We start from the raw sequence: 22,466 nt of genomic DNA, 5'->3' as shown, positions 1-22,466 counted from the left end.
GCGACCATCATGATGCTGTAAACAGAACCTGAATTCGTCCGAAAAAATGACGTTTTGCCATTCGTGCACCCAGGTTCGTCGTCGATCACATCATCGCAGGCGCTCCTGTCTGTGTTGCTGCGTCAAGGGTAACCGCAGCCATGGTCTCCGAGCTGATAGTCCATGCTGCTGCAAACGTCGTCGAACTGTTCGTGCAGATGGTTGTTGTCTTGCAGTCGTCCCCATCTGTTGACTCAGGGATCGAGACGTGGCTGCACGATCCGTTACAGCCATGCGAATAAGATGCCTGTCATCACGACTGCTAGTGATACGAGGCCGTTGGGATCCAGCACGGCGTTCCGTATTACCCTCCTGAACCCACCGATTCCCTATTCTGCTAACAGTCATTGGATCTCGACCAATGCGAGGAGCAATGTCGCGATACGATAAACCGCAATCGCGATAGGCTAAAATCCGACCTTTATCAAAGTCGGAAACCTGATGGTACGCATTTCTCCTCCTTACACGAGGCATCACAACAACGTTTCACCAGGCAACGCCGGTCAACTGCTGTTTGTGTATGTGAAATCGGTTGGAAACTTTCCTCATGTCAGCACGTTGTAGGTGTCGCCACCGTCGCTAATCTTGTGTGAATGCTCTGAAAAGCTAATCATTTGCGTCCTACAGCATCTTCTTCCAGTCGGTTAAATTTCGTGTTTGTAGCACGTCATCTTCGTGGTGTAGCAATTTTAATGGGCAGTAGTGTACTTCACCACATAATTGTTGAATCTTTTATCGCGGTTTCGTGGCACAGTACCTTGTGACTCATGAACTAGAAGTAAACTAAACTAAACTACGTCCGAACATGCCATGAAGGCCCAACGGTACCGACCGGCAGCCGTGTCATCCTCAGACCACAGGCGTCACTGGATGCGGATATGGAGGGGCATGTGGTCGGCACACCGGTCTCCCGGCCGTATGTCAGTTTACGAGAGCGGAGCCGCTACTTCTCAAGCAAGTAGCTCCTCAGTTTGCTTCACAAGGGCTGAGTGCACCCTGCTTGCCAACAGCGCTCGGCAGACCGGATGGTCAGCCATCAAAATGCTAGCCCAGCCCGACAGCGCTTAACTTCGGTGATTTGACGGGAACCGGTGTTACCACTGCGGCAAGGCCGTTGGCATTGCCTTTTGACTTGTGCCTCAGGATAATCGATCGACGTTTATTGATTTGTCTGTAGTTTTGCGAGCACGAGTGGATGGCAGCGTCCAAGTTTCGCTGTGGATTGCTCGTGGCGTACTGAAGTCTGGCACGCGGTCGGAGATGTTACATTATCAGGTTCAAAGTGTCAAGATCTCATTAGTGCCCAATAAGATGGTGTACATGCTAACTAGTTCAGCGAAGGCTAACAAACGACACACATTGGATTTTGCCGAACGTTGGTCGTGAACGGATTGGCGTTCGCTCTGTCATTCTCACTAGACCGAGCGGTAGGGGCCAGGGAATTCTGCCAGCTGGAATCGATAGTGGCGTTTCAATTACAGTGTCTCCGGCCGATATTAGGAGGGAAGAAGAGGATTTAGCGGTCGTCGTATATGCATCCTTACAAAAAGAGCTAGAAAAAGTGGATCAAGAAGCGAAACAACGGGGAGGAAATCGCTGATTATCCCTATTCGGCAGAGTAGAATGGCGTGGTATATGCCTGAAAAATCCAATTGAAAAGGGATACAACTGCGTATTTAAACTGATCATTCAAAATTAAACCCGTAGTGAATTTGAACATGTTTCACAATTTATGAGTTTCTGTGTTATTGTAAAAATGAAAAGTAATGCAGTTTGAAATTTTCTGTGTTTTCTATTAACTTTTAAAAAGCACTTTGTGGCTAATAACATGAGTTTTCGTTGCAATAAGAATAATGACGCCTGAAATAATATATACGTAAGTTATGTTAAAACGGTGCCACTGATCTCTTGTGTTCAACGTTGTTTTTTTTATTTTTATTTTTTTTATTTTTATTTTTTTTCAGCGAAGCCCGTACTGCTAAAAGAAAACTAGGTCGATTTGTACATTTCATCAGCACACTCTTAGTTTTGTCGGTTTCTATTTGTCGTTTACGGCGAAAAGATGTCAATAAAGGCGCCGTTTTCTTATTTATATCCTGGACATTACTTCATAACAGCTCGCTCCACGTGTGTAAGCTTTTCAATTTGTTTTAATGTTCGTAGTTCATAGGGTCCCACAAAAATTCCCATTCACGATAAAATCCTGTCATCTTGTTCCACTCCATATGCCAGCATTTTTGAACCAGTAAATACACACCTAGTCAGCAGACACTGCAAATCGCTGCTGAACCAAAGAATATTCGTCCCGGCGGCCACATTATATCAGGGGTCCAGCCCACAGCCAACACTTTGATATTACCGTTGGTGGTCTGAACCGCAATCAGGTCCGCTTTGTCGGCTTCGGTTTGCTACACATTAACACTAAGCAAGTCTCACCCAATGAAGCGGTTAGGTGTTTTACGTTGGCCTTCGTTCGCCCAGTGTGTATGCGTGTTTAATTAAGACCTCGTCTCTACTGCGGACACTTCGAGTGAGCCATCTAAATGAATGTGAGAAAGGGAGCCCATTCTTCCTCAAGAGACGAAATCAGACAAGGACGCTGGCGTCTGTAGCGAAGTCGGCATTCTGACTCATCCCATAGTTGTTCTTGTGGTGTCACCGCCACACTTGCTAGGTGGTAGCCTTTAAATCGGCCGCGGTCCGTTAGTATACGTCGGACCCGCGTGTCGCCACTATCAGTGATTGCAGACCGAGCGCCGCCACACGGCAGGTCTAGTCTAGAGAGACTCCCTAGCACTCGCCCCAGTTGTACAGCCGACTTTGCTAGCGATGGTTCACTGTCTACATACGCTCTCATTTGCAGAGACGACAGTTTAGCATAGCCTTCAGCTACGTCATTTGCTACGACCTAGCAAAGCGTCATATTCAGTTAATATTCTGAACAGTTAATATTGTACCGTCAAAAGCGACGTTCATCATTAATGGATTAAAGTTAAGTATCAAACTAATTACGTCCGCTTTCTGAATTATCATTTCTTGTCATGTTCCAGACTTCACGTCGGTATAGTCCTTCCCTCCTCACGCCAGCCTGCGTGAGCTGAAACGCGTGCATTTCGGCCTCCTCTAGTAACACGGTGTTGGCTCTTCTGCCAACACAATATTTCCCATGTCGAGACTCTGGGTGGGTAGACCAGTTAATTTCTGAGATGTTATGTCCACTATTGCCTCAGATATCTTTCTTTAGAAGAGGGTGCATTGTCATATTGATACAATCAATCATCGTCTCGAAACAGTCCGTATATTCTTCATAGTACACTTTGCTGTAGAGTGTGTTCACATCCTTCCGCATTTAGAATTTTCTTAAGCTCTGTAAAGGCCCCACACCCTAACCATGAAAAATATCGTAACACCACCATAACCAGATTTCGCTGTTGGCGATATACATGACGGCAGATAACGCTCACAAGGCATTCGCCAACCCACATCCTACCATCGGATTGCCCAGAGTATATCCAGATCCGTCACTCCAAATCGTTCACTTCCCGTCATCCAGTATCCAATGGTGTCGGTCTTTACACCACTTCATCAGTCGCTTAGCAGTGTCTACACAAATGTCTGGCTTACGAGGAGCAGCTCGGCCACTGGAACTCACCATTGATACCTTCCATTAATTGCGTACGATTTTTTACAAACACATTCTGCAATGATCGAGAGTCCCTGTTAGTCAGTACGTGAAGTCTGCGTGGTCTTGGTTTACCTGCGGTTGTTTCTTCGCGTTTCCACTTCACAGTCGCATCACCAGTAGTCTACATGGGCAGCTTTACAAAGCATTGACGTGACCGTGATGGGTGTGTTACTCAGTTTACATCCAGTGACCAGCCCACAATCAAAGTGTCTTGAGTTCTCATGACCGACCCGTTCTCCTTTTATGCTTCTCTACTGTCAACACCACATTGAAATGTGGTGCTACAGAAGAATGCCGAAAATTAGATGGGTAGATCACGTAACTAATAAGGGAGGCACTGACTAGAATTGGGGGGAATAGGAATTTGTAGCACAACTTGGCTAGAAGAAAGGATCAGTTGGTCGGACGAGCGTCTCTCCTGTAGAGTCTTCCACTGGAGTTTATCTATCATCTCCGTAACGCTTTCGCGATTGCTAAACGATCCTGTAACGAAGCGCGCTGCTCTCCGTTGGATCTTTTCTCTCTCTTCTATCAACACTATCTGGTACGGATCCCACACCGGGGAGCAGTATTGAAGCAGTGGGCGAACAAGCGTACTGTAACCTACTTCCTTTGTTTTCGGATTGCATTTCCTTAGGATTCTTCCAATGAATCTCAGTCTGGCATCTGCTTTACCGACGATCAACTTTATATGATCATTCCATTTTAAATCACTCCTAATGCGTACTCCCAGATAATTTATTGTATTAACTGCTTCCATTTGCTAACCTGCTATTTTGTAGCTAAATGATAAGGGAGCTTTCTTTCTATGTATTCGCAGCACGTTACCCTTGTCTACATTGAGATTCAGTTGCCATTCCTTGCACCATGCGTCAATTCTTTGCAGATCGTCCTGCAGTTCAGTACAATTTTCCATTGTTACAACCTCTCTATATACTACAGCCGCAAAAAGCCTCAGTGAACTTCCGATGTCATCCACAAGGTCATTTATGTATATTGTGAATAGCAACAGTCCTACGACACTCCCCTGCGGCACACCTGAAATCACTCATACTTCGGAAGACTTCTCTCCATTTAGAATGACATGCTGCGTTCTGTTAACTAGGAACTCTTCAATCCGATCACGCAATTCTTCTGATAGTCCATATGCTCTTACTTTGTTCATTAAACGACTGGGGGGAACTGTATCGAACGCCTTGCGGAAGTCAAGAAACACGTCATCTACCTGTGAACCCGTGTCTATGCCCCTCTGAGTCTCGTGGACGAATAGCGTGAGCTGGGTTTCACACGACCTTCTTTTTCGAAACCCATGCTGATTCCTACAGAGTAGATTTCTAGTCTCTAAATAAGTCATTATACTCGAACATAATACGTGTTCCAAAATTCCACAACTGATCGACGTTAGAGATATAGGTCTATAGTTCTGCACATCTGTTCGACGTCCCTTCTTGAAAACGGGGATGACCTGTGCCCTTTTCCAATCCTTTGGAACGCTACGCTGTTCTAGAGACCTACGGTACACCGCTGCAAGAAAGGGGGCAAGTTCCTTCGTGTACTCTGTGTAAAACCTGTTTTTCTATCGCTGTGTGATCTATTTCGATATCTACCATTTTGTCATCAAGGGATCATCAATTTAGTATTGGAGAGCAGCGTGGAGGGTAAACATCGTAGAGGGAGACCGAGAGATGAATACACTAAGCAGATGTAGAAGGATGTAGGGTGCAGTAGTTACTTGAAGATGAAGAAGCTAGCACAGCATAGAGTAGTATGGAGAGCTGCATCAAAACAGTGAACAGTGTCTGGACTGAAGACACAACAACAACAGCTGACAACACAACACGACCCGCCTCCTTTTACACTGTCGACTCCACTTCTCCTGGCATCATGTGGTCCGTTCCACGTTACATACAGCTGTTTAGATACTTTTGATCAGGTAGTGTATGTACCTGTCGCGCCAAAGCGTAAGGGCCTTTTCCTTGTCATTATTGCTGTAGTTCTTCCCTTCATACCAGAATCTCTCTTTTTCTGCCGCATAAGAATACAGAATCCGTTTATGTTGACGCTTCAGTATGTATTGTTACAACTGCTGTGATGTTTTGAATGTCAGCGGTTCCGTGAACAAACGGATCTGGTAGCTCTTCTCCTCAGCTAGATCTTGCAAAACCGATTGTTGTTGGTAGAATAGATGGATGGATAAATGGATGGATGGGATGGGGTATGGTTGGATAAGTGAATGGCTGGATAGACAGATGGATGGTTGGGTCGGTGGCTTGAAAATGGATGCATGTATAGATGGTTGTACCAATAAGTTTCTATCGATGGATGGGTGGATGGTTCTTTCAATAGATGGAAGCTTGCATCGATGGATGGGTGTGGTTGTATGGTGGATGGATGGTTGGATGTGTGTTTAAATTAATAGATGGCTGGTTGTCAGGTTGGTTGGAACCATAACTGGATAGATATATAGAGGACTGCAGAGTCTGCCTCCAATGATATAGTTTGAACTGTTTCTTGAGGGATAAATAAAAGAGTGGCTGTATGGGTTGGTGGATGGATAGTTGGATGGATGAGTGGATGGATGGATGGATGGATGGATGGATGGATGGATGGATGGATGGATGGATGGTAACGTGAAGGGATAGCTTGTTGGATTGTTGCGTGTCAGCAGTGTGGTTGGAATGAAGTTTGGAGGGCAGCAAAGTCTGTGTCTTATGGTATAGTTAAGAGTGCTACTCGAGAGATGAGTAAAAAAAAAACTGTGAGTCATGCCCTGGAAGCGTTGTCGTCGTCGTTGTCGTCGTTCTGGAATGTACAAGCTACTGGACTGTGTCAGGTTACCTCCTATATGATGGTTAACGGTGTCCCAGCTTGTTTGCTCATGCTCCAGCCGTATGCTGATGGCAGGTGTGTCGTTGCAGATGCGAGCCGCCCAGCGGGGACATGACGCTGCCCGTGTCCAGCTATGAGGAGCTACTGGTGCGCGTTCGCTCGCTGCGACACGAGACCATCCAGCTGCAGAGGGAGCTGTCCGCCTCCTCCTCGCTGCTGCTCGACCACAACGACAACGGTGAGTGTCCACACCCTCGCGCTGCCCTTGACACATCGCCTGTAGGCTGCTCTGATGAGATGCTACATAAAAAATCTACCTAGGTCATTCTGCGCTAAAGGTGCTAAATTGTATTGGCACCGTCTGTTCAAGACACCGAGAGCATTCAGTAACCTTGCTGATGTACAACTCTCAAACTGTTGCCCTTAACATCATGTGGGTTCGAGTCCAAAATGGGCACATGTTTCTCGTTGAGTATTCTTGGAAGCAGTGTGACCATCTGCTATGGAGATTTCTGTTTCGCGTAGCATGGAGAGTATCGTACTAGGCTCTGCTTACAGCCGCGAATCAACAATTGCTGAGTTACATTAATTCATCGAGGTTACTCACGCTGACGTGAATGAACAGGAGTGACCACAATGATAACAGTGACAAAAGTCCAGATATGTCTCCGTACTTGTATTATAAAGTGCACTAAAAAGACTTAGAGGTAGTTCAGCAAACAAATACGAGGGTCGTTCAATGAGTAATACCCCACATTTTTTTTAAAAATGCCATTAATATCGTAGACAAACGTCCTTGTTGGTGCTTCACATTTGTAGTTGTTATGTGTGCCGGTGAAGTTTTGAACCGTTCTGGCAGATGGCAGAGCCGTAGTACAACGTCAAAATGCTCACGTCAAAACCAGCGTGCTGTTATTATTGTGTGCAGAAAAAGAAACCTTGGTGAACATCCATAAACGTGTGTGTGCGATGCTGCTGTTGATAGAGTACAGTTGGGCGATGGGCAAAGAAAGTTAGAGCCTGAGGAAATGCAAAAACAGAGCTCAATGATCAGCCACACTCGGGACGTCCTGTCACAGCCACTGCTCCAGACGTGCTGAATTGTGCGGACGCCATAATTCGTGCCGACTAGTGCATCACAACTCGACAATTGGCGCCCGCATCTCGTGGTCGTGGGGTAGCGTTCTCGCTTCCCACGCCCGGGTTCGATTCCCGGCGGGGTCAGGGATTTTCTCTGCCTCGTGATGGCTGGGTGTTGTGTGATGTCCGTAGGTTAGTTAGGTTTAAGTAGTTCTAAGTTCTAGGGGACTGATGACCATAGATGTTAAGTCCCATAGTGCTCAGAGCCATTTTTCGACAATTGGCTCTACAGTTGTCGGTCAGCATTGGAAGTGCGTCTGCGACACTCTCGGATATTCAAAGAGGTGCTCATGATTGATTCCACGAATGCTCACAGCGGACCACAGGATTGAAAGAGAGGCCATTTCATCTGATTTCTTGGAGCGTTTTGCGACGGGGGACGAAAACTGGGTGCACCACTTTGCGCCGGAAACAAAAAGGGCAGTCCACAGGGAGAGCCATCATCCTCATTCACCACAAAAGAAGAAATTCAAGACAATCCCGTCTGTTGGAAAAGTCACGGGATTGTGATCGGGTCATTCTCGTGGATGTGATACCAAGAGGGTCAACCATAATTTTAGAGTCATACGTGAAGACTCTGAATAAACTCAAGAACCCTTTCCGACATGTTCGATCGGACAAGTATGCAACAGAAATCTTGCTCCAACACGATAATGCACTCTCACACACAAGTCTGAGAACACGGGAACACGTTGCCAAATTGGGTTGGACATCACCGCCTCATCCACCCTACAGTCCAGACCTGGCACCCTCGGACTTGCATCTCTTTGGGTCGCTTAAAGATTTTCTACGCGGAACACTTTGAAGATGACGAGAGTGTAAGTCATGCTTTTACCCGCAGGGAGTACACGCTCTTTCAAACATTGGCGTACGACCGTAGAAGGTGATGGAGACTACGTAGAAAAATGGGGCATGGACGAGATATGTTGATGTATAGTCATCAAATTCTGACTCTTAACAATAAATATGTTTTGAGAAAAAATTGTGGGGCATTACTTATTGAATCCTGCCGAGTACGACCCACGCACTCGGAAGTGAATTAAACGGCATGACAGCAGCAATGTTCATCATGAGGTTTGTACATCTTGTAACAAAGGCATCAAGTTAGAAGACGTTACAAAATTAATACGTCCCGGTATTTAGAATGGCACTATGGGGTTGAGAAGAGCGAGAGTTGCTGGAAGTGATTAGTGGCGGTGATAACATGACAGCGTGTGAGCTGTGTAGCCTGCAGTGGGTGGGTGGCGCAGGTTCTCTGTGAGCTTCTGCAATGTCTCCAAGGCCTCATCCGGGCGGCACATTTAACCCCAATCTTTCTTACTTTTCGTCTCCTTTCTTTACGCAAACTGTTTTTGTCTTCTTCAGAGAGTTTTTCCTTGTATCTTTTGTTCTCTTGCAGTTATGATCTCTGAACATAGGTTCAAAATGGTTCAAATGGCTCTGAGCACTATGGCACTTAACTTCTGAGGTCATAAGTCCCCTAGAACTTAGAACTACTTAAACCTAACTGACCTAAGGACATCACACACACCCATGCCCGAGGCAGGATTCGAACCTGCGAGCCCGCATCTCGTGGTCGTGCGGTAACGTTCTCGCTTCCCACGCCCGGGTTCCCGGGTTCGATTCCCGGCGAGGTCAGGGATTTTCTCTGCCTCGTGATGGCTGGGTGTTGTGTGCTGTCCTTAGGTTAGTTAGGTTTAAGTAGTTCTAAGTACTAGGAGACTGATGACCTAAGGTGTTAAGTCCCATAGTGCTCAGAGCCATTTGAACCATTCGAACCTGCGACCGTAGCAGCAGCGCGATTCCGCACTGTAGCGCCTAGAATCGCTCGGCCACTCTTGCAGGCTGAACATATGTGATATCCAGTATTCTACAGGGTGTTTCCGTAAGAGTGTGCAAAACTGTAACAGGACGTAGAGAATGGTTGAAATAGGGAACCAGGAGTTGGAGAAGACGGCTTATGGAGATATAGAATTAAATTTGTCTACCGCTTTGTCTAACATTACTCATTTAGAAGTAACATACGTACAAGTTTACAAGTACTGTGCTGTTTATTTACTTGTACACTCTTCATTTCGTTCAAGGAAACAAGGAGGAAGAGCCTGGTTATCAGGAAGTCACGATGCAGGTTTTGTTGACATTACTCATCCATAAGGTGGATAAGGAAAAGTGTGTAGTTATTCACATGAGTACTAAAAGAAATCAACTAAATTTAGATTACGTGATAAGTCACAGAAATCTGAAGGCTGTAAATTCAACTAATGTCAAGGGATTACAATTACAAATAACCTAAATTGGAACGATCACTTAGATAATATTGTGGGTGGAGCAAACCAAAGACTGCGATTCATTGGCAGAACACTTAGAAGGTGCAACAGGTCGACTAAAGAGACTGCTTACACCACGCTTGTCCGCCCTATTCTGGAGTACTGCTGTGCGGTGTGGGATCCACATCAGGTGGGACTGACGGATGACATCGAAAAAGTACAAAGAAGGGCAGCTCGTTTTGTATTATCGCGAAATAGGGGAGATAGTGTCACAGACATGATAGGTGAATTGGAGTGGAAATCATTGAGACAAAGGCGTTTTTCGTTGCGACGGGATCTTCTCATGAAATTTCAATCACTAGTGTGCACCTCCCATTGCGAAAACATTCTGTTGCCATCCATCTACATAGGGAGAACTGATCATCACGATAAAATAAGAGAAATCAGGGCTCGCACAGAAATATTTAAGTGCTCATTTTTCCCGCGTGCCGTTCGAGAGTGGAACGGTAGAGAGACAGCATGAAGGTGGTTCATTGAACCCTCTTCCAGGCACCTTATTGTGAATAGTAGAGTAATCACGTAAATGTAGATGGGTCTGTTGTATCGTGTTTACATTGTCCCTCGACAGAACGTGCTATGAATTAACGGCAGATCCATTCATTACTCAGTGCTGTTAAGAGACATACAGTACAGTACAGTTCGCTGAATTGGAAGTGGAGGTCCTATTCCATGACCTGTGTGGTCACCTGAACTGAATTCCCTTGATTATTTCCCACGGGGATATCTAAAGTCACGTGTATGAGAGACCTGAGTGCATATGGAGATGGAATTAGTTGCCCGAATTGTAGCTGCCTGTGATGTGATTCGAAACACACCAGGGTCATTTGTGAGGGCGTTTCGGAATCTTGTTCACCAATGTCATGCTTGCAGTGCTCATGGCCGTCAGTTTCAGCACATTTTGTAAGATACAGTACAAATGGCACGTTCATTGTATCAAATTGGTGTTTGCAGTTAACTAACGTAAATAAAAAAGTACACAATTTTATTGCTATTATCTCCTTAAGCTGGCATCTCCTAACCCAGGATCCCTACCTCAAATTGTTCGGTGGAGCATCTTCTACGTCCTGTTAAATTTTTGTGCGGGGTAGGCGCGCGGTCTCAGCCGTCTTGTCACGGTCCGCGCCGCTCCCTCCGTCGGGGGTTCGAGTCGTCACTCGGGCATGGGTGTGTGTGTTGTCCTTAGTGTTAGTTTAAGTTCGATTAAGTAGTGTGTAAGCTTAGGGACGATGACCTTAGCAGTTTGGTCTTACAAGATCTTACCACAAATTTCCAATTTTTTTGCGTGCTCTTACGGAAACACGCTTTATACAGGATGGCACAAATAAAAGTAGCCAATTTAAATACAAAGGAAATATACTGAAATTACAGAAACGAAGAGATGAAATTGACGTATTATTTACTACAGTGAAAAATACGTTTACTGTAGATACTGAATGTGACCCCTTGCAACATCAGTACACAGCTATGCACGTCTAAGCATATTCAGATACCACCGGCGTAAAGCTCGGATATCGATGGTGGCAGCTTCACGGCTGAAGCTGTCTTCCAGTTCCTGTATTGTGTGTGGACTTGTTTCATAGACCGTGCTCTTCGAGCGTCCCCACAGGAAAAAAAATCACAGGTTGCTAGAGCCGGCGAACCATGCTTCATCAGTCAAAAAAAATGGTTCAAATGGCTCTAAGCACTATGGGACTTAACATTTGAGGTCATCAGTCCCCTGGAACTTAAAACTACTTAAACCTAGCTAACCTAAGGACATCACACAGATCCCTGCCCGAGGCAGGTTCGAACCTGCGACCGGAGCAGCATCGCGGTACCGGACTGAAGCGCCTAGAACCGCACGGTCACATAGGCCGACCTTTATCAGTCATGATGCAATGAAAAGGGACTAACAAACCATCGTCTATGTTACTTAAAGGTCACGTGCACTAATCTACACGTTTCTGACTGTCATCTTCCCGCAATTGCTGCAAACCGTCACAAGATATGGCTTCAAATTAAGACTTTTCAATATAAGCCGGCAACTCCTCTTCCTTGCACGCGCCTGAGCCCTGAATAACTCTTCGGCGAATGTCTGCAATAACTTCTGGTGAGCGAACTGAAGGAATTCTTTCGTTGTACATTTTGCACGGATCCGTAGGTGCACCGTTTTTGTGCCGCCTCTCTATTGCTCTCTTTGCTGGTAGTCCTCTATCCGGATACTTGACCCGAAAATTTTCCGAGTTCCCATAATCAAACCTGTTTTCACATATGCTTCAAAATTTTAATTGTCTTCTATCGATAAAGTCATTTTGCAGCTCACAAAGAGAAACTTGTAATTTCACTGATGAAATAAACTGAAATGCTGACAGGAGAATGCTAACAATCGATTATTCATTAACTGTTCACTGTTGTTGCTCTTAAGTCCATTTCATAAGTCGAAATATTGTATTCGCATTCAAATTGGAGTCGGGCTGCTTTTGACTACGCTACCCTGTAATTCTGCGGAGGGTGTCCATGTACTCGGGAATAAACGTTTTACTTCATTTCTTACATAATTTCTCCCCTTTGTGTATTATCGATGTAAATCAAAAGTTATTATATTTATCGCATGTTACGATGCACACAGAAGAGTGTAGAAACATAACATGTGGACGCGTCCTTAATAAGAGTTGTGCACAACTTTAGTAAGTACGGACATAACTATTACAGATTTGGAGACCATGCCAGCATAAAAGGCGTGAGTATAACTACTGAACTAGAAACAGATATGGCGTCGTCAAATCTAAAATTAAAAATTCAATATGTACAGATAAGATGAGGTTGTCATCAACACACAGTGCTCTTGATGTCTCAGAATATGTCCTACCAACCGTTCCCTTCTTCTACTCAAGTTGTGCCACAAATTTCTTCTGTCCCCACTTCCATTTAGTATCTCTCCTCATTCTTTACGTGATCTACCCATCTAATCTTCAGCATTCTTCTGTAGCACCACATTTCGAAAGCTTCTATTCTCTTCTTGTCTGAACTATTTATCGTCCATGTTTCACTTGCATACATGGCTACACTCCACACAAATACTTTCATAAACGACTTCCTGACATTTAAATCTATACTCGATGTTAACAATTTCCTCTTCTTCAGAAACGCTTTCCTTGCCAACGCCAATCTGCATTTAATATCCTCTCAACTTCGACCATCATCAGTTATTTTGCTGTCTAAATAGCAAAACTCATCTACTACTTTAAGTATCTCGTTTCCTAACCTAATTCCCTCAGCATCACCTGAGTAAATTCTTCTACATTCCATTATCCTTCTTTTATGGTTTTCACCTTATATCCTCCTTTCAAAACACTGTCCATTTCATTCAATTGCTCTTCCAAGTACTTTGCTGTCTCTGACAGAATTACAATGTCAACGGCAAACCTCAAAGTTTTAATTTCTTCTCCCTGAACTTTAATTTCTTCTCCAAATTTTTCTTTGGATTCCTTTACTGCTTGCTGAGTGTGCAAAAAAAAATGGCTCTGAGCACTATGGGACTTGACATCTGAGGTCATCAGTCCCCTAGAACTTAGAACTACTTAAACCTAACTAACCTAAGGACATCACACACATCCATGCCCGAGGCAGTATTCGAATCTGCGACCGCAGCAGTAGCGCGGTTCCGGACTGCAGCGCCTAGAACCGCTCGGGCACAAAGCCACGGTGCTCAGTGTGCAGATCGAATAATAGCAGGGATAGGCTACAACCCTCTCTTGCTCATTTCTGAGCTGCTGATTGATTCTGATGCCTCTCTACTCATGTTACTGCGGTCTCATTGCTGTACACGGTGTATATAATTTTTCTCTTCCTGTGTTTTATCCCTGCTACCTTCAGAACTTCAGTGAAAGATCCAGTCAACATTGTCAAAAACTTTCTCTCAGCCTACAAACACTGTAATCCCAGGTTTGCCTTTCCTATCTTCTAAGAGAAGTCGTACAGTCAGTATTGCCCCGCGTGTTCCTACATTTCTCTGGAATCCCAACTGATCATCCCACAGATCGGCTTCTACCAGATTTTCCATTCTTCTGTGAAGAATCCCTGTTAGTATTTTGCAACCATGACTTATTAAACTGATAGTTCGGTAATTTTCACACCTCTCACCACCTACTCTCTTTCAAATACGAATTATTACGGGGGCGAGTCAAGTGAAAACCTTTAATATTTTTTTAAATAATATTTATTGTGCAGAAGTGGAACAAAGCTGTATCACTTTCCAACATAATCTCCCCCACGCTCAATGCAAGTCCTCCAGCGCTTACAAAGTGCATAAATTCCCTTAGAAAAAAAAATTCTTTTGGTAGTCCGCGCAACCACTCATGCGCCGCGTAGCGTACCTCTTCATCAGAATGGAACTTGTTTCCTCCCATTGCGTCTCTGAGTGGTCCAAACATATGTAAATCACTTGGGGCAACGTCTGGTGAGTATGGTAGATGAGGAACACACTCAAAATGCAGGTCTGTGATTGTTGCAACTGTTGTACGGGCAGTATGGGCCCTTGCATTGTCATGTTCGAAAAGGACACCTGCTGACAGCAATCCACGGCGCTTTGATTTGATTGCAGGCCGCAGATGATTTTTTAGGAGATCTGTGTATGATGCACTGGTGACAGTGGTCCCTCTAGGCACGTAGTGCTCCAAAATGACGCCTTTTCGTCCCAAAAGAGAGTCAGCATATTCTTCCCTGCTGATGATTCTGTTCGAAACTTCTTTGGTTTTGGTGATGGGGAATGGCGGCATTCCTTCCTCGCTCTCTTCGTTTCCGGTTGGTGGAAGTGAATCCAGGTTTCGTCTCCAGGAACGATTCTTGCAAGGAAGCCATCACCTTCTCGTTCAAAGCGCCGAAGAAGTTCTTCACAAACATCAACACGTCGTTCTCTCATTTCAGGAGTCAGCTGCCGTGGCACCCATCTTGCAGACACTTTGTGAAACTGGAGCACATCATGCACAATGTGATGTGCTGACCCATGACTAATCTGTAAACATGCTGCAGTGTCATTCAGTGTCCCTCGGCTGTTTTCCTTCACTATGGCTTCAACTGCTGCAATGTTCTGTGGACTCACAGCTCGTTGTGTCTGACCTGGACGAGGAGCATCTTCCACTGAAGTCACACCATTTGCGAACTTCCTACTCCATTCGTAGACTTGCTGCTGTGACAAACATGCATCACCGTACTGAACCTTCATTCGTCGATGAATTTAAATACGTTTCATACCTTCACTACGCAAAAACCGAATAACAGAACGCTGTTCTTCCCTGGTGCAAGTCACAAGTGGGGCGGCCATCTTTATACTGATACTGCGACGGTATGTGAGCATCTGCACTATGCTGCCACCTACAGGCCATTCTGCACGCTGCTTGTAGCACGCTTACCAACTTACAGGATAACGGCGCGAAATTTCGATTTGTTATTACAAATTTAAGGTTTTCATTTGACTCACCCTCGTACTACCTCTTCAAGTGTGACGGTATTTCACCTGTCCCATACGTCTTGCACACCAGATGGAAGAGTTTTGTGGTGGCTGGCTCTTCCAAAGCTGGCGGAAGTTCTGACAGACCGTCATCTATTCGAGTGGGGTTCTTTCGCACGTGGTTGTTAAATGCAAACGTCTAGATTTGAAGAGATCACACCTCTGACACTTGGAGACTGCCGCGTATTGTTTTCGTAGAATGCTCACGGCACATTCGCATTATTCCAGTGTTGCGGTGTTGGCATCAGTCTCGTCTATATGTTGTAGGAGTGTTTGTTGCCGACTCTCGTCATAGCACACGTTTTTATGATCGAGCGAGGTGGCGCAGTGGTTATCACACTGGACTTGCGTTCGGTAAGTCGACGGTCCAGACCCGCATCCGGCCGTCCTGATTTAGGTCTTCCGTGATTTCCCTAAATAGCTTCAGGCAAATGTCGGGACGGTTCCTTTGAAAGGACACGGTCGACTTCCTTCCCCGTGGTTCCCGAAGCCGGTGGGACTGATTAGCTCTCTGTTTGGTCCCCTGCCATAAATCAGCCAAGCAACCACACGTTTCTGTAGTGTTTTCCCCGTCCGATGTTGTCTACCAGATCGATCCCACAAGGATCCCAGACGGCAATCGGATTTTTGTAATACGTGAAGTTGAGAACTCAGATACCAACCCATCAAAGCGTTCGAATGTACCACTAAAAATTCTTGAGAAAATCTAATTTAAAATTTTCTAAGCGACTATTATACGCTAAAGCAAGGTCGATTTTTTCGAGAGGCTCTGTGATAGAATCCTCGCTTGCAGTGTGCGGGAACTTGGGTTCGAGTCCAAGCCTGTGCAAATTTTTTACTATGTTGCATGTTCTGTGAACATTTAGGTCAAGCGTAAAATACATAAAGATGGGGAAAAAAATTAATAGCAGCCGCGACTACTAATCGGTGCATTCCTGGTACGAGCCTCATTTCGGTCATTATTTTTCGTGTTTTCCTTTCAGTGCGAATACCTACATCTACGTGATTACTCTGCTATTCACAATAAAGTGCCTGGAAGAGGGTTCAATGAACCACCTTCATGCTGTCTCTCTACCGTTCCACTCTCGAACGGCACGCGGGAAAAATGAGCACTTAAATATTTCTGTGCGAGCCCTGATTTCTCTTATTTTATCGTGACGATCATTTCTCCCTATGTAGGTGGGCGCCAACAGAATGTTTTCGCAATCGGAAGAGAAAACTGGTGATTGAAATTTCATGAGAAGATCCCGTCGCAACGAAAAACGCCTTTGTTTTAATGATTGCCACTCCAATTTACGTATCATGTCTGTGACACTATCTCCTCTACTTCGCGATAATACAAAATGAGCTGCCCTTCTTTGTACTTTTTCAGTGTCGTCCGTCAGTCCCACCTAATGCGGACCTATGTCATTTAAATATGAAGTTCATCAAATATACCCAAATTAACAATTATTTGATTGTGATTTTTATGAAAAAACACTTATTCCTTTTTCTAATTACACGTCTCACACAAAAATTCCGTTTTCATTGCAGATATAAATTCTTAACTTCCGGCGTTTTATAAAATATTGTTAATAAAGGTTGTTTAAATTAAGAAAAAACAATTTTTTCGCCGTTGTGTATTTAACGCTTCACTGAAATGCTTGTAAAACGTCAACATTTGGTTAAAATGTTGCGTCGGTCCGTAATCGAACATAGATGCCCCATGTGATAGCTAAACATTCTAACACAGAACCACGCTGCCCGTAGAAAAATCGATTTTTCTTTATGGTATTAAAGACACAGTCGATATATTCGAGATTTTTTAAAATTACGTAAAATTACTGGGAAGGATAGATATTTGAGTCCTGAGCTTCATGTGCCATAAATACACACAACTGGCCATTATAATAGCTACACCACGAAGATGACATGCTACAGACGCGAAATGTAACCGACAGGAAGAAGATGATGTGCTATACAAATGATTAGCTTGTCAGAGCATTCACACAAGGTTTTCGCCGGTGGCGACACCTACAACTTGCTGACATGAGGAAAGTTTCCAACCGATTTCTCATACACAAACAGCAGTTGACCGGCGTTGCATGGTGAAACGTTGTTGTGATGCCTCGTGTAAGGAGGAGAAATGCGTACCATGACGTTCCCGACTTTGATAAAGGTCGAATTGTAGCCTATCGCGATTGCGGTTTATCGTATCGCGACATTGCTGCTCGCGTTGGTCGAGATCCAATGACTGTTAGCAGAATATGGAATCGGTGCGTTCAGGAGGGTAATACGGAACACCGTGCTGTATCCCAACGGCCTCGTATCACTAGCAGTCGAGATGACAGGCATCTTATCCGCATGGCTGTAACGGATCGTGCAGCCACGTTTCGATCCCTGAGTCCACTAATGGGTATGTTTGCAAGACAACAACCATCTGCAAGAACCGCCGGCCGGAGTGGCCAAGCGTTTCTAGGCGCTACAGTCTGGAATCGCGCGACCGCTACGGTCGCAGGTTCGAATCCTGCGTCGGGCATGGATGTGTGTGTTGTCCTTAGGTTAGTTAGGTTTAAGTAGTTCTAAGTTCTAGGGGACTGATGACCTCAGAAGTTAAGTCCCATAGAGCTCACAGCCATTTTTTGAATCTGCAAGAACAGTTAGACGACGTTTGCAGCAGCATGGACTATCAGCTCGGAGACCATGGATGGGGTTACCCTTGACGCTGCATCACAGACAGGAGCGCCTGCGATGGTGTACTCAACGACGAACCTGGATGCACGAATGGCAAAACGTCATTTTTTCGGATGAATCCAGGTTCTGTTTACAGTATCACGATGGTCGCATCCGTGTTTGGCGAGATGGCGGTGAACGCACATTGGAAGCGTGTATTCGTCATCGCCATACTGGCATATCACCTGGCGTGATGGTATGGGGTGCCATTGGTTACACGTCTCGGTCACCTCTTGTCCGCATTGACGGTACTTTGAACAGTGGACGTTACATTTCAGATGTTTTACGACACGTGGCTCTATCCTTCATTCTATCCCTGCGAAAGCCTGCATTTTAGCAGGATAATGCACGACCGCATGTTGCAGGTCCTGTACGGGCCTTTCTGGATACAGAAAATGTTCGACTGCTGCCCTGGCCAGCACGTTCTCCAGATTTCTGACCAATTGAAAACGTCTGGTCTATGGTGGCCGAGCAACTGGCTCGTCACAATACGCCAGTCACTACTCTTGATGAACTGTGGTATCGTGTTGAAGCTGCATGGGCAGCTGTACCTGTACACGCCATCGAAGCTCTGTTTGACTCAATGCCCAGGCGTATCGAGGCCGTCATAGGGCCAGAGGTTGTTGTTCTGGGTACTGATTTGTCAGGATCTATGCACCCAAATTGCGTGAAAATGTAATTGCATGTCAGTTCTAGTATAATATATTTTTCCAATGAATACCCGTTTATCATCTGCATTTCTTCTTGGTGCAGCAATTTTAATGGCCAGCAGTGTAAATAATCAAAAATCCGATCGCCGTGTGGTGTGCTTGTAGCCGGTTTTCCGTCGTCTTTCCTGAAGTGTGCAAGGATTTCGTATCCTCGTTCGAAATTTTCCAGCCACGATTCTTCCTCCTTTCCACGCTATAGGGGGCGTTGTGCACTCGCTGCCGTTCGGCAGAATCGGGATTCTCGCAACGTGAGACCAGAAACGGTAGCAAATCTCTCGTAATAGATTCCAAATTACGGCGTTTCCGACATGGGAGCTCCCCGTGTCGTAATACCCCCATTCCGAATTCCCGCAGTCTGCCCCCCCCCCCCCCCCCCCGTCCACCACTTTCTTTCTTGCTAAAAGGCCGTCTGGAGGCCGTGGTGCTCCCCGTCCCGTCTGATAACGGACTCTCTCTCTCTCTCTCTCTCTCTCTCTCTCTCTCTCTCTCTCCTCCGCTGCTGCCGGAATGCGGGGCCCGGCCCCCTCTCATTTTTATCCCACTCGTCTCCTCCCACTGCTTCCCCTCCGTCTCCTTCTCTCACGTTCCCTCCCACCGACATCTCCTTCCCCCTAACTCCTCGCTGACTCCTTCCTCTCTCCTCCCCTACTTCGTCTCTTCCGCCTGCTTCCTTCCCTACAGTTCCGCTGGTTGAGCTGCTTGCTAATGAGGCCTCGGTACTTGAGTTGCGGCCATTTTCTCGGGTGGCGCATGAAAGTCGGCTTAATTATTATTACCATTTTTGTGTTTACGACAGTTGAAGGCAATTAGTGGCGGGACAGCGAAAGAAATGAGCAGACGGTAAAATGACCTGCATTTCTCTTTGGTGAATTAAACAGGGTCTTCAAAACCAAGATTCCGGTTTGTCTCTAGAGGAAACTCACCTCTCTATGCTTTACAGCTTTTCACTTACGGCAGTGAGACTTGATGAAAATTCAATATGAAAAGCATCCTAAAAACGAGGATTGCTGCCGGCCGTTGTGGCCGAGAGGTTCTACGCGCTTCAGTCTGGAACCGCGCGATCGCTACGGTCGCAGTTTCGAATCGTGCCTCGGGCACGGATGTGTGTGATATCCTTAGGTTAGTTATGTTTAAGTAGTTCTAAGTTCTAGGGGACTGATGACCTCAGGTGTTAAGTCGCATAGGGCTCAGAGCCATTTGAACCTGTTTTGAGGATTGCTTGCTAAACAACGCGGTTACATATTTTCTTCTTGTTCATCATCATCCACCTCTACATCATACTCCGCAAGCCAGCTAATGGTGTATGGCGGAGGGTACTTTTGGATCCACTATCTGATCCCTCCAATTCTGTTCCAATTGCGAATAGTGCGTGGGAAGAATGATTGTTGGTGAGCCTCTGTATTGGCTCTAATTTCCCGAATTTTCTCCTCGTGATCAATACGCGAAATGTATGTGTGGGGAAGTAATATGTTGTCCGACTCCTCCTGAAAAGTGTTGTCCCGAAATTTCAATAGTGAATCATTCCATGGTGCACAACGCCTCTCTTGTAACTTTTGCGAGTGGAGTTTGTTTAGCATCTCCATAACGCTCTCTCGCCAGCTAAACGATCCCCTGACGAAACTCACCGCTATTCGTCGGATCTACTCTACCTCGTCTATCAGTCCTACCTGATACGGATCCCAGATACTCAAGAATCGGGCGAACAAGCGCCTTATAAGCCACTTCTTTTTCGGATGAGTTTCATTTCCTTTCGATTCTTCCGATGAATCTGAGTCTGGTATCTGCTTTACCCACTATCTGTTTTATATGGTCATTCCACTTGAGGTCGCTCTGGATAGTTACGCCTAGATATTTTACGGCAGACGCTGTCTCCACCCGTTTGTCATCAGTAGTGTAGCTGTACAGTAGTGGATTTCTTTTCCTATGTATGCGCAATATTTTACATTTATTTACGTTCTGGATCAACTGCCAGAGTCTGCAGCATTCATCAATTCTCTGCAGGTCGTTCTGCAAATCCTTACTCTCTTCTGGCGTTGCTACTTTGATATAGACAACTGCATCATCTGTGAATAGCCTTAAAGAGCACCTGACGCTTTCTGCTAGATCATTTTTATATATTGTAATCAGCAACGGTCCTATCACACTTCCCTGTGGTACTACGGACATTACCTTTACATCTGTCGATTTAGCTCCATTGAGAGCGAGGTGTTGAGTTCTATGTGGAAGAAAGTCTTGAGTCCAGTCGCAAGTCTGCTCCGATACTCCGTAGGCTCGTTTTTTTTTTTTTCATTAAACGGCAAATGCGGGACGGTGTCAAATTCCTCACTGAAATCGAAAAACACGGCATCAACCTGAGCGAGCGCCGTTGTCCTCTGCGCTGAGAATCTCGTGGAGGAACAGAGCGAGCTGAGTCTTGCAGGACCTCTGTTTGCGAAGTCCATGTTGATTTTTATAGAGATGTTCATTTTCCAAAATCGTCAGAATTCTTAGGCATAAAACATGTTCCATAATTCTACTTCACGTTGACGTTAACGATATAGGTCTATAATTGTGTGAATCTGTCTTACGGCCTTTCTTAAAAACGGGAATGGTCTGAGCTTTTTTCCAGTCGTTAGGTACCTTTCGTTGCTCAGGCGATCTACTATAAATTACTGCTAGAAGCGCAGAAAGTTCTTTCGCATAATCTTCATAGAATCTTATAGGTATCTCATCTGGTCCTAACGCCTTTCCACTACTAAGCAATTCTAGCTGCTTTTCAGTTCCGCGATTGGTTATCTCAATATCTGCCATTTCGACGTTCGTACGACGATTGAAAGGAGGGGCAGTGTTGCGATCTTCCGTGGTGAAACAACTTCGGAGACCGAATTCAGTATTTCGGCCTCCTCTCTGTTATCTTCTGTGTCGGTGCCGATGTGGTCGCCGAGAGAATGAATAGATGATTTTCACCCACTTACTGATTTTGCGTATGACCAATATTTTTTTTTTTATTTTTTAAATTATGGGACTTAACATCCGAGGTCATCAGTCCCTAGAACTTAGAACTACTTAAACCTAACTAACCTAAGGACATCACACACATCCATACCGGAGGCAGGATTCGAACCTGCGACCGTAACAGCAGCGCGGTTCCGGACTGAAGCGACTAGAACCACTCGGCCACAACGACCGGCTATGACCAAAATCTCTTAGGGTTTTTACTCAGGTCGGTTGACAACGTTTTACTTTGAGAATCATTGAACGCTTCTCTCATTGCTCTAGTTGCGCGCATTTTCGCTTTGTTCAGCCTTTGTTTGTCAACTGGGTTTTTACTTCTCTTGAATCTGAGATGAAGTGCATTTTGTTTACGCAGCGTTCTAACACGGCTATTAAACCATGGTGGATCTTTTCCATCCCTTAAATCCTTACTCGGAACATACTTGTCTAGGGCATACTGAACGATGCATTTGAATTTTTTCCATTTGTTCTCCACATCTTCGTCATCACTACCGAATATTTGATGCTGATTGCTGAGATATCCTGAAATTTATATCCTGTCA

The 22,466-nt window shown here is 45.2% G+C and overlaps 1 protein-coding gene and 1 pseudogene across 1 annotated transcript in view; one reads left to right on the top strand and one right to left on the bottom strand.

Moving 5' to 3' along the window:
• LOC124552268 (serine-rich adhesin for platelets-like) overlaps positions 1-22,466 on the top strand; it is an 820,531-nt gene that overhangs the window by 263,649 nt on the left and 534,416 nt on the right. Inside the window, exon 2 of the mRNA XM_047126548.1 lies at positions 6,643-6,791. Within this exon, the coding sequence (XP_046982504.1) occupies positions 6,665-6,791 (127 nt within the window). The 5' untranslated portion in view covers positions 6,643-6,664. The remainder of the gene's footprint in view (positions 1-6,642; positions 6,792-22,466) is intronic.
• Positions 1,041-1,158, bottom strand: LOC124552800 (annotated as a pseudogene).

Source organism: Schistocerca americana, chromosome 10 (assembly GCF_021461395.2).
Source record: "Schistocerca americana isolate TAMUIC-IGC-003095 chromosome 10, iqSchAmer2.1, whole genome shotgun sequence".
Classification (NCBI taxonomy): domain Eukaryota; kingdom Metazoa; phylum Arthropoda; class Insecta; order Orthoptera; family Acrididae; genus Schistocerca; species Schistocerca americana.
The sequence above is the reverse complement of the archived record's forward strand: the minus strand, read 5'-3'. Positions and strand labels throughout refer to the sequence as shown.